We start from the raw sequence: 19314 nt of genomic DNA, 5'->3' as shown, positions 1-19314 counted from the left end.
GTGAAGTTTGAATCCATTCCCACAAGTGGTTACTGAGTTACCAGCTTACATACAAAACCTTAACCAAAAATTTCTAAGTCGAAAAAGGGGCATAATTTTGTAAAAAAGCAAAATAGAGTTATGGAACCTGTGCAATGTAAGTCAGTTTGTCACAGTGAATAAGTGTGTGAAGTTTCAATCCATTCCCACAAGTGGTTACTGAGATACCAGCTTACATACAAAACCTTAACCAAAATCGGGACGCGGACGCGGACGCAGACGCCGACGCCGACGCCGACGCATGGGCGAGTGCAATAGCTCACTATTCTATGAATAGTCGAGCTAAAAATTGAGCCAAGTACCGGGAAAATTGGCATTCGGACATTTTCGTGAATTTCCGGAAAGTCTATATTTAGGCTGACCTGTGCATTTATGCATCTGAATTAGGGTCAGAAAATTTCATATTCAGGTAGTATAAGCCTTCTTTGAAATAAGAGCGACCGGTGTGGGCTATGATCGGACTGTGTGGATGCGCAGGCTGATCTTGACCATCACTGGTTGCAAAGCCTCGAAGATTCCCGAAGGCCCATTTTCTCATAATGACATTATTGACGTCGACGACGACGATGGTGCTTATGGCAGTCATTTAATAATGTTGCGATGACAACCAACTTATTGAACATTTGCAGTATAAAACTCAACATGATACATATGTGCTTCTCATGTCAACCCCCATGTTGGACAAACACATTCGTAACACATTTTACCTGTCACGAATGCGATCGCATACGTATGAAATCTGTTACAAATGTGATCTGTTACGAATGTGGTCCTACAGGGCTCATTCTATATAACAATCTGATTATACCTTATCACCTCTTTCAATGTGTCTCCGACCTCCATTCAACACTACCAAGAAGTAATAACAGAATAACCTGTATTTATACCCGTTACACTGATAGGACATCTTCACATCAAGTGAAGTTTCAAGATAATTGTATGTATCATGTCATGTTTATTTCATTTGTACGGCTCAAATAATTCTATGACATTATTGACGTCGACGACGACGATGGTGCTTATGGCAGTCATTTAATAATGTTGCGATGACAACCAACTTATTGAACATTTGCAGTATAAAACTCAACATAATACATATGTGCTTCTCATGTCAACCCCAATATTGGACAAACACATTCGTAACACATTTTACATGTTACGAATGCGATCGCATACGTGCGAAATCTGTTACAAATGCGATCTGTTACGAATGTGGTCCTACTGGGCTCATTCTATATAACAATCTGATTATACCTTGTTACTGTATCACCTCTTTCAATCTGTCTCCGACCTCCATTCAACACTACCAAGAAGTAATAACAGAATAACCTGTATTTATACCCGTTACACTGATATGAAATCTTCACACCAAATGAAGTTTCAAGATAATTGTACGTATCATGTCATGTTTACTTTATTTGTTTTCATTAACTATAACCGGTATAATGTAATAAACGTAAAAAACAATTGTATCAGTTTTCCTTTCATCATTCATTTGCAGTAAAAACAGCGAATTAATTGTATATAACACTATCTGTTACTAAGGTTTACTTAACTAAACTGTTTTAAAAGCTCTTACAATAAGTTATCATTTGAATAACAACTTTTTGAAAGCCTGTAACTGCATTATATAGTATATACTAGTCAGTGTTAATCGCTTCTTTCTGTAAAGAAAGTAAATAAAACTTCTTTAAGATATAAAACACATCACCCAAAACTGAGTTTTATCCATCTTCTAAACCTACGAGGTGTGACTAAATACAACAAATTATCTAAACACAACATATTATTTTATCAAGAACAGTTGAATAATTGCCAACATATCTATTTTTCAAAGTTGAGATGAAAACAATGGCCAAAAACAATCGGCTCTGTCTCATCAGACTCATGGTTTCAATGATATCATTTTCATAGGGATACACCTGCCAAGTTTGCTACTTGCGTTTTCTTGTTTTTTAAGAGATGTAAAAACTTAAGAAAGGTTTCTACAATAGTTTAGTTTACAATCGGCCTGTTGTTTCATGTTCCTCTCAAAATTATAATTTTATAATAAGGAAGAATATAAAGCTGCACATATTTAGAACGATATTTGAGCCGTGCCATGAGAAAACCAACATAGTGGCTTTGCGACCAGCATGGATCCAGACCAGCCTGCGCATCCGCGCAGTCTGGTCAGGATCCATGCTGTTCGCTTTCAAAGCCTAATGGAATTAGAGAAACTAATAGCGAACAGCATGGATCCTGACCAGACTGCGCGGATGCTGGTCGCAAACCCACTATGTTGGTTTTCCCTTCTACAACCAAATGTATAACTGTATTTCATAAATTATTCCTTACTTGAGGGAACAGTGACACAGATTTTTATATCTCTCTTCTAATTAATGCATGTCCCTATGTATGCAGTGACAATGGATGTGTTACAGGTTTTTGGTAAATCATGCAAATGTCATAAAGACTCCAGAACGATGCAGATGTTTTAAGGATGGTTTACATCGGGGACTTCCAGAATGGTCAAACACTTATCTTCTCTAAGATATTATAACAATCGAATTTGCAGTCTTTAAGTGTCGAGTGGCGGCCGTAAAATATCTCAGTGTTGTTATATTTTCTGATCGTTTTGGGGATCACGGACTACTAGTATTTGGGGCGGTGTAAGGGGTATTTCGCGTTCCGTTACTTCTCATAAACAGACTCCATCAAACTTAGGTCTGCTACTTGTACCCACTCATTTTTTGTACATATGGTGATTGCGTTCATTGGGAAGAATATATGGGGTATACGATATATCCCGACAACACGCGCAAGTTCTTTTCATAGCTATGCGTTCTGTTTGTTCGGGGTAGGTCCCATGAAACTATTCAAAAGTTACCATATAGCAAATTACAGCATTGTGTAAACTTTTAGATGTGCCATAACGCTTGAACCGGCAAAACACACGTTTGTCCTTACAATATGCTCCAGTTCACTTCAGAGTGATATAGGACAAATCTTTAGGTAACAGTATGGCGACGTATCCGGGCGACATATCCGGACAAGGTCTAGGTATGTACTGGACAATAAACGACATTCTCTGTAAACAAGAGATCACAGAGTGATCTTGGCGCCCACCAATGTGCCATTTTTGAGTGTTCCAAATTTCAAGACTTATTGACTTCCTCAAGGTCAAATTTTATTTCCGTACACAACACTGTGCATGTGGTCCAAATTCGAAAGCTGTAGCTTGAGAAATGTGAAAGTAGGTCACAAGGTCAATGTCAAGGTCAAAGTTTGTTTCGGTACACAATCCTATGCATGTGGTCCAACTTTGAAGCCTGTAGCTACAGAAATGTGAAAGTAGGTCACTAGGTCAATCTTAAGGTCAAAGTTCATTTCGGTACACAAAACTATGCAAGTGGTCCAAATTTGAAGGCTGTAGCTTGAGAAATGTAAAAGTAGGTCACTAGGTCAAAATCAAGTTCAAATTCTATTTCGGAATACAAAACTATGCATGTGGTCCAAATTTGAAGCCTGTACCTTCAAAAATGTGAAAGTAAGTCACTAGGTCAATGTAAAGGTCAGAGTTCATTTCGGTACACAAAACTATGCAAGTGGTCCAAATTTGAAGGCTATAGCTTGAGAAATGTAAAACCAGGTCACTAGGTCAAAATCAAGGTCAAATTTTATTTCGGTATACAAAACTATGTATGTGGTCCAACTTTGAAGCCTGTACCTTAAAAATGTGAAAGTAGGTCACTAGGTCAATTTTAAGGTCAAAGTTCATTTCGGTACACAAAACTATGCAAGTGGTCCAAATTTGAAGGCTGTAGCTTGAGAAATGTAAAAGTAGGTCACTAGGTCAAAATCATGGTCAAATTTTATTTCGGAATACAAAACTATGCATGTGGTCCAAATTTGAAGCCTGTACCTTAAAAATGTGAAAGTAGGTCACTAGGTCAATGTGAAGGTCAAAGTTTTTTTCGGTACACAAAACTATGCATGTGGTCCAAATTTGAAGGCTGTAGCTTGAGAAATGTGAAAGTAAGTCACTAGGTCAAAATCAAGGTCAAATTTCATTTTGAAACATGGAACTATGCATATGGTCTAAATTTGACGCCTGTACCTTCAAAAATGTGAAAGTAGGTCACTAGGTCAAAATCAAGGTCAAAGATTTTTCCAGTGCACAAAACTATGCATGTGGTCCAAATTTGAAGGCTGTAGCTACAGAAATGTGAAAGTAGGTCACTAGGTCAAAATCAAGGTCAACTCATGTCAAGGTTCATCTTGCCACTCAAAAATATACATGTGGTCAAAATTTGAAGGCTGTAGCTACAGAAATGTGAAAGTAGGTCACTAGGTCAAAATCAAGGTCAACTCATGTCAAGGTTCATCTTGCCGCTCAAAAATATACATGTGGTCCAAATTTGAAGGCTGTAGCTACAGAAATGTGAAAGTAGGTCACAAGGTCAAAATCAAGGTCAACTCATGTTAAGGTTCATCTTGCCACTCAAAAATATACATGTGGTCCAAATTTGAATGTTGTAGTTATTGACAAGAACATTTTAAAAGCTTTTCCCTATATAAGTCTGTATGAACCATGTGACCCCTGGGGCGGGGCCATTTTTGACCCTAGGGCGAAAATTTTAACAAACTTGGTAGAGAACTTTTAGATGATGCTAAATTACAAGTATCAAAGCCTTAGGCTTTGTGGTTTGGACAAGAAGATTTTCAAAGTTTTTCCTTATGTAAGTCTATGTAAACCATATGACCCCCAGGGCGGGGCCATATTTGACCCTAGGGGTATAATATGAACAATCTTAGTTGAAGACCACTAGATGATGTCACATACAAAATACCAACGCCTTAGGCCCTGTGGTTTTGGACAAGGGGTTATACAATGTTTTTCCCTATATAAGTCATTATAAACTATGTGACCCCCAGGGCGGGGCCATATTTGACCCCAGAGAAATAATTTGAATTATCTTGGTAGAGGACCACTAGATGATGCTTCAAACCAAATATCAAAGCCCTAGGCTCTGTGGTTTTGGATAAGAAGGTTTTCAAAGTTTTTCCCTATATAAATCTATGTAAAATATTGAAATAAACAAAGGGCCATAACTCACTCATAAATTGTTGAACCAGTCTGATTTTCAGGGGGACACAACTAGAGTACCAATACATCATTCTGACAAAGTTTGGTCAAAATCCCCCCAGTAATTTCTGAGGAGATGCGATAACGAGAAATTGTTAACGGACGGACGGACGAACGGACCACGGACGCAGAGTGATTTTAATAGCCCACCATCTGGGCTAAAAACAATAAAGGGTCTTAACTCCAAATTGTCATGATAATACATTCAAGTTCACATCATAATGATTTTTAACTGGAAGAGAAGTTACACGGACAAGGCTTGTATTAGTATTGCACAGTACACAGCATTCTGTAAAATTTCAAAGTATCATTAACTCCTTAACCAGGCAAGATACATACAGGTCCTGACAATATGAAGTTCCATACATAGTGATACTTTTCAGATAATTTTGACCAAAGCCTTGACAAAGAAGCGTAATTTATCCGGACAAAGATGTTTGGACGGACGCATGAACGGACAGAACAGACAATGTGAGAGCTACATCTCCGCGAAAAATGATCGGTGAGCATAATAAAAAGGTGTAAGGATGGACGAAAAATTCTTTTGGTATCCCTACATAACTGAACGGTCTGGAAGAAGACAGATGGGAGGTAAAATCTACAACATCGTCAGTCTTTTGGTGCTTAGTGTCCGTCTGTGAAATATGATTTACACAAGCATCTTTCTGTTCTTTAAGGACAATTTAGGCCATAAAGCAACTGAGCACCTCGGAAGAAATACCTATCTTCTAAAAGACATCTTGACAGATTCCTTACATGTTAGAAGTTTACACCTCATGCGGAGTTCGGACCCATAGACAAACACAAGACCACACAAATTCAACATATTGTACAAATCATTCACCCACCTATATGCGTTTGTTCTCACAGTGTCAGTCAGCATCTCCTCGTGAACACAGATGTCTGCGTAACTCCTGTAATATAATGAAAAAATAATGAGATCATAATAAAAGTCTGCTATTGTTCGTGCATAATTTAAAAAAGCTACTATAACCGTGATGGGGTGCCATCTTCCATTTTAGGATGGCTTTAATCATTGTAAAGCATGCTTGAGCTTACATTCTTAAATTAATGACTGCAGAGAGATCACAATAATAGAAGTCAGTATCAACAGTAAATAATTCAACAATTCTACTACAACTGTGTCGTGCCATCATCCGTATTTCTCTAATTAATGTAAAACATTTCGAGTATAATGACTGCATGCTAATCATAGCAATAAAAGTCTACTTCTGTTCGTACATAATTTAACAAAGCTATTGTAACCATGTCGTTTTTCAACAGAGTAATATTTCTATATTTAATGTAAAGTTTAAAGTAAAGTAAAGTCAGATAGGCGTCACGCACGATGTTATGTAAACTCGTTTTATCTTCAGAGTGTTAACCACTTTTTCATGGTTCTCTACATATTATGCATGTATATCTTTTATTTTACTGAACATGGATCAGTTGTAACTTAACTTTGAAGCTCGTGCATGTATGCATCCATTGTAAATTAAAAGCTCACGAAATGTGTTTTCATTCCATTGATTTTCAGAGCACAGCTGACAAAATTTCAAAATCCTCCGGTTTACGGACGTATAATTTGAATAAAACTCGACCTCGTTCGATTTGCCCAAATGCAATGTATTACAGAAAAATGTCAATGCCGCCATATTTGCAGGAGATACCCATGCAAACTGTTTACTGGGAAAGAAGTTTATGCAATAAGAATACTGTAGGAGTTCATGTTAAATACATTTAAAGAAATAAGAAATTGCATTTTCTTGATAATGCAGATTATTAATTTTAATTTTAGGCCTTTAGTAGTTCCGATTACCAAAAACCTTTGTCGGTGAAAAACAAAATCTTCTTAGACTTATTTTTTTTCCTTTTACCAGATAAAACAGAAAACAGCCACCTGTAGAAACAGACTTATGTTTAAAGCTACTCGCCTCCAGTTTTGGTGAAATTTTTCAACATACTCATTTCCACCAAGTTTAGCACAGAATGTATATTATAACACCGTAAAATGATGAAGTGGGTGAAAATAAAGTTAGAAATTGGTAAAAATGCAAGAATTTAAATTTTCTCCATTATTTCAAAAGCGTTGCAACGGTTCACTGCCTTCTGCACATCATTTTTGGTTATTTATAAGAATATCTTGCAAAAATCTTATGGCAATAAGTTAGTACGACTAGTCACTTTCAGAGTACTCACTTTTTATCGCTTTTTTAGAGAAATTATTTTTCGCCTAAAATATGAGGGTTAGTCCCTTTAACACCGTCGCCGTGTTTCACTTCTCTATCACGGAAAATGTTGGGTATTTTTACATACTGACAGCTATATTTGAAAAGTTCCTTTATTGATGAAAAAATTAAACTCTGCAATGTTAGCACAGAATCATATTTTATTATGTATAATATTGATACGACAGGTTCCTACGGGTCGATGTTTTAGATTGCATACAATTCGTTAGATATGAGTAGATAAATTTTCGCAAATACAGGGCCTACTGGCGGTCAATGAAAACGCATCATGAAGTAATCTTTGGATGCCAACATTGAAATAAAATAAAATAATGTTAACTATTTTATAAGGGACATACAACAAATATGAGCCGCACCATGAGAAAACCAACATAATGCGTTTGCGACCAGCATGGATCCAGACCAGCCTGCGCATCCGCGCAGTCTGGTCAGGATCCATGCTGTTCGCAGTTGGTTTCTGTCATTGCAATAGGCTTTGAAAGCGAACAGCATGGATCCTGACCAGCGCAGTGCGCAGGCTGGTCAGGATCCATGCTGTTCGCAAAGCCACTATGTTGGTTTTATCATGGCACGGCTCATATTTCCTGAAAGGGCAAATGAATTTTATTGCATCTGAGCTAAATTAAAATGTCTGTATGGGGGGTAAAACTGAATATTCACTAAACTCAGTAAGGAGTGTGGTCGAGACCATAAATCCTCTATTGTGGTATCTTTCATTGGCTGTTGTTCATGACGTGACCCACCCGAGCTGGTCCCGTATATGCTCAATACGACTCAGGTCTGGTAAAAACGCTGGCAAGTGCAAAACTTAAATGTTGTTTTGACTTTATTCTGCCTGAATTTAGCCTAGTGTTGTCCGGCTGAAACATGACATCATGGTGACCTCGAAGAGAGAGCACAGCGTACAGTTCAAATACCTCGACAACGTTATCGTCGACCCGTCAGACAGCTTTCAATCATTATAAGGGATGTTTTTCGGCGCAATTATATATTGGCTAACAACATAACACTTCTCTTCCCTCCCCTCCGTGCATTTCTAGACACATACTGGAAAAACACTTTTCCACTGATTTTGCGTCCACCGTAGATGCCGATGACACCATACCTCCCAGTTACGCCACTTCTCTGGTGTTAAAAGGTTATACTTATAGGGACTATCGGCTCAAATGCCGGCATCCTACAGACGTAATGGTAACGACTAATGCGTTGCTCGTTATATCCCCTCGCTTCCTGGCCAGTCTGTGTTGTTGTTTGAAAGCGATCATAGGGATGCGTAAGGACAATCAGGCGGTTTTGTTGACGAGATGTTACTCTCGCGTCCTGAACGCTGCTTTCTTTGTGTCTTCTTCGTGAGTAGGAACAACGCATGCAACGTGAAACAGCGTGACATACCATCCCCCGTGTACCATACTGATGCCTTCAAGACGTTGGGCGTCAATGACCGTCCAATAACATAAATAAAATTGAGTTTTGAGATGTACATTTATCTGGTTCATAATAATCATGATTGTCAGGAAAATAACGATTTGCATGTAAGTCAAGAAACTGGATCATGAGCAGCGGATATTCTTCAAAAATCACCCAGTGTAAAAATGTAAAGCAGTCAGCAAGTTTGTAAATATGTAAAGCAATAAGTAACAAAACGGGAAATAAAACATATTAAGCCTTATATTTTGGTGCATTTGTTTTGAACACGAGAAGAATAATTTGCAAGTGTCTTCTGATTTCAATTATCATCATTTTGTTCAAACATAAAACGTTTTGACGTAACGTTTCGACTGGTCGCAACATCTGTATAACGTCTTGGAGATCAAAACAATACCATCCTATTGCTATTCGTACACAATTTTACAAAGCTGTTGTAAACGCGTTGTACCAGACAGAAACAATAACGATGTCTTAGAATCGATAACCCTATGATTTAGTGAAAAGTCACGGCTCCTGTACCAGGTGTGAATTAGCGAACAGCTGGAGCCAAGTGCACTGTTTATAGACGGTAGTGGTGATACATGTTACCGTTCACGCCCTCGATTTAAGTTACTGACCGTAACAGAGTTTAAATATCTTAGTAACCACAAAAGTAAACTTTCTATGTAAAGTTTGTCTGCTTTTGGGTTAAACGCCGTTTTTCAATGGTATTTCAGTTATGTAACGGCGGGCAGTGTTCCTGGATTCAGAACCATTAAAGACCTGTTCTCCACAAGTTACTGCGAACTTCCCCACATGAATCAGACGTGGAGGACGAATGATTTCAGACACAATGTCTTTTATCAAATCGTCACGGAGAACATACGCCCCGCCGGGGATCGAACTCCGTAGATCTGCACTCTCCCTATTGATCAAAGCGGGCGGGCTTTTCTATGTAAAGATACGTAAAATGTTGAAGGGGAGAATAATTCTGAAACAAAATCATTGACCAGCATTATACAGGAGCAGTACATGTTGGCCATTATACTGATAATTACAAAGAGATGCGTCTAAGATTCAAAACAATTCTAATACTACCCCTAAATACCTTCAGCAAAATGGGTAACTAAAATCAAACTACAGTTGAAACTAGGGACCTCCATAGCCGAGTGACAACTGGGGTCTTCCCGCACCATAAAAGCTGGAAAGTCGCCATATGACCTATAACTGTGTCGGTGCTAAGTTAAACCCAACAAAACAAACAAACACTTGAAACTCGATAACTCGAACTCACTCATCTAAAAATTCCGGTTATCTCGAAGATATTTTCAAGTCCCGTCCCGGAAACACGTGCACAAAATATCATTTTAAATCGGATTCCCTCGAAATAAAACGCTTGATCCCTTTAATTTCGAGATACCAAGTTTCCACTGTATTAAAAACTAAGAAGGGTTACCTTTAACAGCATCATATAAGTATTAGCAAAGGAGTTTTCAAAATGGATATATATGATGCACAAGAATGACAGCTAAATGAAAAGGGATACCATCTATATTACTACAATGTTAGGGACGATAATGTAAAATGCGTCACAAAATGGAACAAGAATGATGTCAACATTGTATGACATACATGTTATAAAAACAACTACAACGCTTAAACGTATGAAACAGGCCACTTAAATATGTTTGACAGAAAGGTATCATACAGTCCAAACAAAATGAGCTCCAAAACAATAATTTGACATGAAAGTACCAGTAACGTGAGCATGTCAACTTTACGTTGCTTTATGTTGTTTACTGGATGAAAACTGCAGGAGGTCTTGCGTAAAACAACAGCTCCGCAAAGCGGGGCAATATACGCCCGAAGGGCTATATCAGAGAAGAATAGGAGCAAAATTTTAACAACTAGACTGTTCAAGCCCAAAGGACAAGAACATCTAAGTCCACAAAAAAATTCTATGTCTGCAAAAAACGTCTTACCCGGTACAGATATGTCAAAATACACCTTAGCAAGAAATATCTTTAAAAATGATGGTCGGCGAATTGTAATAAGGAAAGACGTTTATAAATTTTTTCAAGCAAAACATACAATTGTAATTATTTCAATATTTCTGTTTCATAAACAAAGTTTGACCGTAGTCATATCACATAAAGTTTGACCGTAGTCATATCACATAGATAAACTGTATGCAGCGTACCTTCATTTCAATCTAATGAGATTCAGTCATTATATAGCATATATATAATGAAACAGATTTCAACTGAGTTCAATATTTGCATACCATACTAAAGAAAAGTATTCATATATAATAAATCAGTTAAATAATTTATAACAAATATATCAAAGCAAACAAGTACTCATTTTAATATGCAATCTGAATAAGTCACAAAAGCAAGAAACCTTTTCATATACAGACGACAATTGTAACAAGGAAAATCTTTTAAAAAGCACTTCTCTACATAAAAGACTCTTATCACACCCTTATTCATGTGATACGCAGACCGTATTCAGCTCTTTCTTTAATTTGATATATGTTGGTATTTGAACAGGTTTTTATCATATTTATTAAACTTACTTATCATTTTGAGATATATCAATATTATTGCTCAATATACTGAGCCAAAGTTAGCTTTAAAACTGTGAACAGCGTCGTTTAGGATAAACGCTTTGTCTACATTTCACTCAGCGTAGCACACTCAACAGAGTGAAAGAAATTGACACTCTCGTCCAATCAGGAAGGGTCTTGCATAAATCTTCCAATTGGATAAATTATCTATAATGCGTTATCAAGTGGTTTGATTTGTAAACTGAAGTCACGTGGCATAGGTAACGAAAACGAATTTAGACGGCGTCGCCGAAAAAATGAGGTACCATTCATGCTGTACCGCAGAGAAATGGTCTCGTTTTTTCCCTACGGCCCAAAATAAACAAGAGCTGCGCTCCACTATTCGGCGATTTGACAGTTAAATGAATTTATGTCTCAATAAGAGACCTCTACTTTAAAAAGACCCTACTATTCAGAGGGGTTAAAGGTCAAGAATGGAAGGGGTACTGACATTCTTTATTTTGATGGAATTAAATTATATCAGAAAAAAAACAGTCTAAGAAACTACATGCACATAAAGTATAAAGACTCTGCTAAACTCTCTATATTTCTATTTATTTATTTATTTTTATTTTTTATTTTTTTATTTATTTTATTTATTATTATAGCAAATGATGACAAAGGTAACACCTTGGTGACCTTGACCTTATGTATAATGGGCCCAGCCCCTGTACACACTTTATTTGTATGCTGGATAATGTTTATGTGAAGTTGCAGTGAGATATAAGCAATAGTAACAAAGATATGACAGAAAAACAAAGGTTGCCGAAAAACTTTAACCTTAAAAGTAACCTAAGTATAACACCTTGGTGACCTTGACCTTGGGTACAATGGGCCTAGCCCCTGCACATACTTTGTTTGCATGCTAAACTATGTTAATGTGAAAGGCAGATTTGACCTTGCTGTGACCCTGACCTTTGACCTACCATCCTGGTTCATGCACTCTGCACATCGTCTCATCACCACCTACCTACATATCAAGTTTGAAGTCAATACCGTGAATGGTTAATAAGTTATGCTCCAGACACGAAATATGACAGGCATTTTTGACATTTTAGCTCAGTTTGTGACCTAAGAGCCGGTTCTACTTATGCTGAAAGACAACTATATCATTTACTGAAACCAATTAGCAACATTGTTATTATCTGAAATGTCTATCTCCCATTGCAACATATGAAAAAATGTGACAATGATGTAACATTTTTCCGGTCAATAATGCCAGTTTTACAAAGATTTTCTGCCTTTACAGTGTGCTGACTTTTTAACCTGTAAAACATATACTAGTAATCATTTATAACACCTATAAACGGCAGAGCCTCACATGTATGAATAATACCCTTTCACATTATGTTCAAAAACTTTTAAAGTAATTGTTCAATATCGCACACAACGTCGCTGTTGAGTTATATTTCAAATGTACTGTTCACAAAGCAAACAACCTCTATTTGCGATTGGCCTATTTTGAGTTATGTGGCTCTGGCTGTATTTCATATGCTCATTGCTTCAAGGGACTTTATTTCTTGATCTTCATTCTGTTACTTTAATTAAACCTCAACGAACTTTTCTGAAACACTAGTTAGCATATATGTTCCCTATCCACAGTACATACTGTAGTTATTTGTGTATTATTTCATTTTCTTAAATGCCGCGATGACATTTTGCGTCAGACTCCCTAAGTGAAGTCAGAAACTAGTACTACAGATAAGTGAAGTCAGAAACCAGTACTACAGATAAATAAAGAGTAATTGAAACTATTATTATCATTCAAATCAATTCCTCTGTATACAACAAAATACCAGTTTCCTACTTAAGATAATGTCTTAGTTCTACTTTCTTCACATTGTGTAGACCTTTAAAAGTATACTCTGAAACTGCAGACTTCATCTAACAGTAACTGTGTCATTCTTACCTAATAAAAACTATGTTTTAACCCTTATCATGCTGGACACGATGGATTCTGCATTTGTGACGAGTGTATATCATGATCCACCTGCACATCCGTGCAGTCTCAATCTGATCTGCGCTGCTCGCCATTCAGTCAAGGTTGTTTTGGTAAGAACCCCTTTTAACATTTAATGATACTGTCCAATTTGAGAGCTGGACAAGATTAAATGACCGATTTACTGAGATAATTGGACTACTGGTTTTGTGATATTTCTTCCTGTGAAACAAAACTGAACGTTTACTCTTTTCATATTGCAGCGAAAATGCATTAAAATAAATGCGCGTCCTTATCAAGAATTGAATATTGACAAACGACTGCATAAGCTCAAATTAATTTTTTATGGTCAGTATACAAAAAAAAATCGTTAAGGGCCAAACGAACTCAACTTTCTAGTCAGGAAAAATAGTATTTTGTGGTTCGCTGAAAAATTATATAAAGACATAACTGTTGTGTGATACATGTAGTTACTTGCACAGACACTTCGGGGGGCCAGGAACCAGCTCCCTCATAAAACGCATTTTTTTTACAATTTCAGTGTGCTTTAATAAACATTTTTCAACATCAATGCCCCTAGAATAAGAAGACTTGCAATTGTGAAACTGACAGTGGGAACACTCTCAGTTTACACTCTTATTTACGCTCAATTACTAAAGAAATGACCACTATTTCTGTCCCTTAAAATCAATGTATTGTTCCAGAAAAGTATTTTACTACATGCATGGTAAATGACTAACAGAAGAAATAGCGCACTAAGGGAAGGGCATTTTCTAAATGTCGTCTGAACTTACTGTCCAGTGACTTTTTGTCATCCAGGGCAGAGTTATGTAACTGCACTAATCATCTTACAAAGAATATTACCATGCCTATAATTATTCAAATGACCCATTACCATTGTTCGTACCATGGCTCAAACGTATTAGCATTCATACTAACCCATATAACGATAAGCATATATCAAGCTGAGGGCATCTTTTCAGCAACGTGGTAAAATGTTCTGCAATGCGTAGTTACAATGAAAGAATTGTAAAAAAAAAAAAAAAAGACAAATATCAAACAGGGAATGCCACGTACCAAAAACGCAGCCTCCGCAAACGAAACCTAACTTAAACGTAAACTTTCTTTTAGAAAAGCTTTGAAATCAGAACTATACATAAAAAACACTCGTAATAAGAAAAGTAAAACAGTAGAAACTTAAGTAAATCATAATGAATGTCTTACTGACCATAGTTCTCTGGGTTGTCATACATGTTGCTTCCTGGTAAATATAAACATTTGCTATTCTGGTAGGAAATCTTGCTTATGACAAACTACGTTATAAATACTTTGTACAATGGCAAATTTTATAGTACTAAAAAAAGTCCACCCATTTCCCCAATCACTAGCATGGGGTTTATTCTGATAAAACAAGTTTCACAGAATCTGTCTAGAATGCTACAAAGCAATGGCACAATACTTATATACAGAAATTCAAAATAAGAAACTGAACAGACTGTGAAGTAATATCATAGTTAAAATACTTTAAGTTATGACTGTATATCTTTAAAGAATGATACGTTTTCTGTGTATTTAATCTTGTGCAAGTGCGTATTTACGGCGTCTTAATCACTTATCTGTATCTGTACAACGTAACAGGTAAAGCTATACTGTTTTACATTCTGCTATATCATCAAATTTTGACAAATTTCAGTTCAAAATGGTTCCAAACTACTAATTTTGTTAGATGATGTTTATTTTTCATTTTGCTGTGACAACCAATATAGCGTATATCGAAAGATTCATCCTGCCAAAAATATCTTTAAATTCCCTGTTATTTTCCTACAAGAACTGACACTCGCATTTATCACCTAATTTCTAGCAAACATGTCTGACGTGAGAAGAGTTATCATTACTACAACTGTAAGTAATCAATGTTATAAAGCATTTCCTCTTTCAAATACTTTAAGCAGCGTAGACAGGTATCATATCAGAATCTCCCGGACAGAATTCTTTCTAAATGCCAAGAAATTATATTCAGAGCAGAAAAGCAATAATTCCGAAATTAAACAGGAAAATCACGCTCAGGTTGCCGCTTAACTAACGTTTATTTGTTTTAGAGATTTCGTTGTAATAGTTCAGCTGTATAAAGTAAACAGACAAAATTTTCTTTATATTAATGGTACTTGGCTTCCGCAAGCTACCAAAAACTTTGCCATATAAAAGAAAAGTGAAATATATAAATGCACAGACCCTTTATCCAGCTGTCATTTGCACTACGTGCGCTTTTAACTTATATACGCAATATCTTTAAGGCGATCTACTTTAAAACGTAGTACAAAACTAAGAATGACTGTCATTTTTCAGGCATACGTTGAAGACGCATTCATAATACATTAACAACATTAGTAAAATCTTTAAGTGTTTTTTAGGGATTGTTAATAATTCAATGTTTAACAGGAAAATATTTCATTCACTGAAATAATTAGAAAAATGAATGTTATTAATCATAAATCAGTCTCTCTTTTTTCTTTACAATCTAGCTAGATAGACAAAAAGCTTACTGATAATTACATTTCACATTCTATAATACAGAATCTTAAATAAAAACTGAACTCACGTAAAATAATCTTGGTCATGCTTTTGTCTTTTCTTCTTTTCTTCGTTCTCTCCTTCCTCCGTTTCTCTAATTCTGAAACATGACAGCAAATAAGCAATAACGTCCATCATGAAACAGGCCACGTTCCAGATCCACATAACGTTCATTGTTCTTGTCTCTCTCCGCTAAATACACAATTTTTATAGAATAATATGAAATAGGTCATTTAATATCATTGTTCATCTTAATTAATTGCTTTGTGCATAAAATGTTCACACATAGATTCACAAAATGATAACGTGTATCTGTATGAAAGTCATTCAGTTTAAAATATAACTTTCCATTCGCCTGTGAAAATAACAATTTGCTATATTCAAAATTTTGTATTATTCCAATTTGTCATCGCAATGAACTGCTAGTATTTCCGGCTAAAACTTATAATTAATTTGAACCTTTTAGTAAAATAGTCTCCATCAATTCAATGATATCACTAAAGGTCACACTGTAACAATATATACCGTTCGCTAAGGCAACCGCGTGCATACTCTACGAGTGTTCCACACGCTTAATTTATTGATTTTTTTAATCAACAGAATATTCTTTTTATATTACGCGCAAATACTCATTACTATTATTGCTATCATGTTACGAACATACACATGTTTCCAATACCATATTCTTTGACACTAAGGCACAAGAGTACGTATTTGCTCCAACTACCTTTCGGAACTGCAACTATATTTATATATTGTAAGTGTCTACGGTACCGCACGCTTAATTTATTGATTATATAACTCGTTAGGTCATGGCAGAATTTCTAGTTAGGTTCACTTAAGCCTTATATGAACTTGACAGTTCAGAATGGAACTGGTGATAACTGAAAAAAAATGAGCCGTGCCATGAGAAAACCAACATAGTGGGTATGCGACCAGCAAGGATCCAGACCAGCCTGCGCATCCGCGCAGTCTGGTCAGGATCCATGCTGTTCGCTTTCAAAGCCTATTACAATTAGAGATAACCGTAGCGAATAACATGGATCTGACAACTACGCGATGGCAGGCGTTCTGATCTTGTGTCGCTACCTATGTGGTTTTCTCATGCGCGGTCAAAAATATACATTGTAGGATACCAAAATAAGTATCGTCTGTTCTGATTGTTTTGAACAGAATTATCATTTTGTTCAAAACATGCCAGTGGATATTGCTGAAATCACATACTTTTTTAGAAAACAGGCATTTTTTTAGCCATACTTAGATAATACTGGAATGATTTTAGTGTAATGAGCTAAGGCAAGGACAACAAAAAGATCTTGACCGAATCTTTCAGAGAATGTATGGACATTTTAGTTTTGGTCGACGGCTGTATCCATATTTCTAAATTGTTAAACATTGAAGGTTCCCCATTCGCGTAATGTTAAAAGTGTTTTCATTTATGTGAGATATTTTTCTCGATAATGAATAAATTACAAAAACCATTCAATGCATTTCAGATACTTATTTTCCACCACAATGAAAAAAAATCAAAACTATTTCATGCATGACAGTTATTTTTCTCGATAATGAATAAATTACAAAAACCATTTCATGTACTGTATGTCATTTATTTTCCTCGATAATGAACACGAACTATTTCGTGAAGTTTGAAAACGCTGTAGTACTTGGTGAAAGGAAACTTTGAATTTTCTCCAGTTAGATACTTTCTGAACGTAAAACTCTGTCGACTTACACGCAATAGCCCATGGATTTAAAAAAAAAATAGAAAAAAAACTCTGTTTCTAGCATATATTTCAAGCAACTACATTTTGATCTTGGATTAAGTCTTTTAAATAAATATCCACTTACAGACCAGTCGTAAACACAAATTGATAATACGTATATTTGACAAGAAGTTCCAAGAAGAACCTAAGATATGTTAAAAAAAAAAACTCTTCACCACCAGAAAGTTGTAAACTTAAAATTTCATATTGAATAAGAAAAAATGTTGTATTAAGCCGAAAATAAGTGTCTTTTCCTTATAGATATTAGAAAATGTGCATAAAGTAACACATAATAGCTACATCCAGTCATAAGTTAGCATGTTAACCTTAAACTAATCCTTCATAAGCCGCTCGTTTTAACATAATTTGCAAAAGCTAGTAAGTATCCCCAACTGTTCTAATCAATTTACACTAAATACATTAAAAACACTGAAAAGCGAAAACCAAAAAAAGAGAAACCGATATGGTCTTACGTTTCACGACTATTGGAACAAGCTTAGAAGCTTCTAACGGAAAAGATCATTCATCTTTCTTTAAAAAGACAAAATTAATACCAAAAGCTATCAATTATTTACGTTTTGTTATCTTTAATGAATTAGTAATAGGACAAATTCGGTTTTGTTCCGAAAGACAAAAATGGCGTAGCCTTGAAGCGGTTTCCCACGTCAATGTTACCCATGTTATTTGTTAAACGAAAAGAAATTCAAAATAACGGGAATCAGTTTGGCATTATGTGAGGCAACTAAAACTATTACTGGAATGATTTATGCACCCCCTCCCCAAAAACTGCTTTGTTTGAGTTTATATGTAAAGTTTCTAAAAAATCAAATTAAACAGTCTAGGGAAATGGCTGGTATTAACAAAATAAAAAATATTTGAGGGTAGCAAATTTCAACCTGTGTCATATGAAACGGGTATTTGTATCTATGTGGAATAACTATTTCAAGTTTAAATTTAATCCATTCTGAAGACACCATACTGAGAAAAAATCAATGACACATGATTATGATAATTATCATTACCCGGTATTTATCTACGCATCTAAAACTGGAACAATAAACTAACTGTATGGCTAAAACATGATGATAAGTCACTTCATTTAAATGTAAATTGTTTAAGGTAAGAAATAACAAAGAGTTTTTCAAGTTTTCTATATTATTTGTGATACAGTACACATAACATTTTGTCTAAATTTCAGCTTACATAGTGGATCTGACTTTATCTTATTAGACGTTATAAAAGCTTTTCCAGATGTCATACAATATGCATGTTTTTGACAACTATTGCACATCAAATAAGCTCTTCCCGCAGTAATCCAATTATCAATGGCTTGATACGCAAGACTACCTGCACGGCAACTACATAGAGTTAACCTTTAGCCTGCTGAAAATGATTCTGCTTTTGCGGTCAGTGCAGACAAAGATCAGCCTGCTCATCATGGTCTGCACTGTTCGCTAATTAAGTCAGTAAATTTTAGTGAATACCCCTTCAAAAAATAAATGTTACTGTCCAAATTGAATGACAGACCAGCGCATTTTAAAAATTTAGCAGGCTAAAGGTTAAGTAGTTAGTTTCAGAAACGCTTAAACAGCACGTTGCAAAATGACCCT

General features: G+C 35.8%; 1 protein-coding gene across 4 annotated transcripts in view; it reads right to left on the bottom strand.

Annotated features, from left to right (window-relative positions):
* LOC123529567 (protein arginine N-methyltransferase 6-like) overlaps positions 1-16642 on the bottom strand; it is a 56290-nt gene extending 39648 nt beyond the window's left edge. Inside the window, exons 1-3 of one of the 4 annotated variants that reach the window (XM_045309937.2) lie at positions 16606-16642; positions 15970-16041; positions 6016-6081 (exon numbers count right to left, since the gene is read on the bottom strand). In XM_045309937.2, the coding sequence (XP_045165872.2) occupies positions 6016-6050 (35 nt within the window). In that variant the 5' untranslated portion in view covers positions 6051-6081; positions 15970-16041; positions 16606-16642. The other 3 variants (XM_045309936.2, XM_045309938.2, XM_045309934.2) reach the window with 3 other exon arrangements.
* Between the last annotated feature and the right edge of the window lie 2672 nt (positions 16643-19314).

This window comes from Mercenaria mercenaria, chromosome 13 (assembly GCF_021730395.1).
Source record: "Mercenaria mercenaria strain notata chromosome 13, MADL_Memer_1, whole genome shotgun sequence".
NCBI classification, from domain to species: Eukaryota; Metazoa; Mollusca; class Bivalvia; order Venerida; family Veneridae; genus Mercenaria; species Mercenaria mercenaria.
This window is presented reverse-complemented; position numbering and strand designations above follow the sequence as displayed.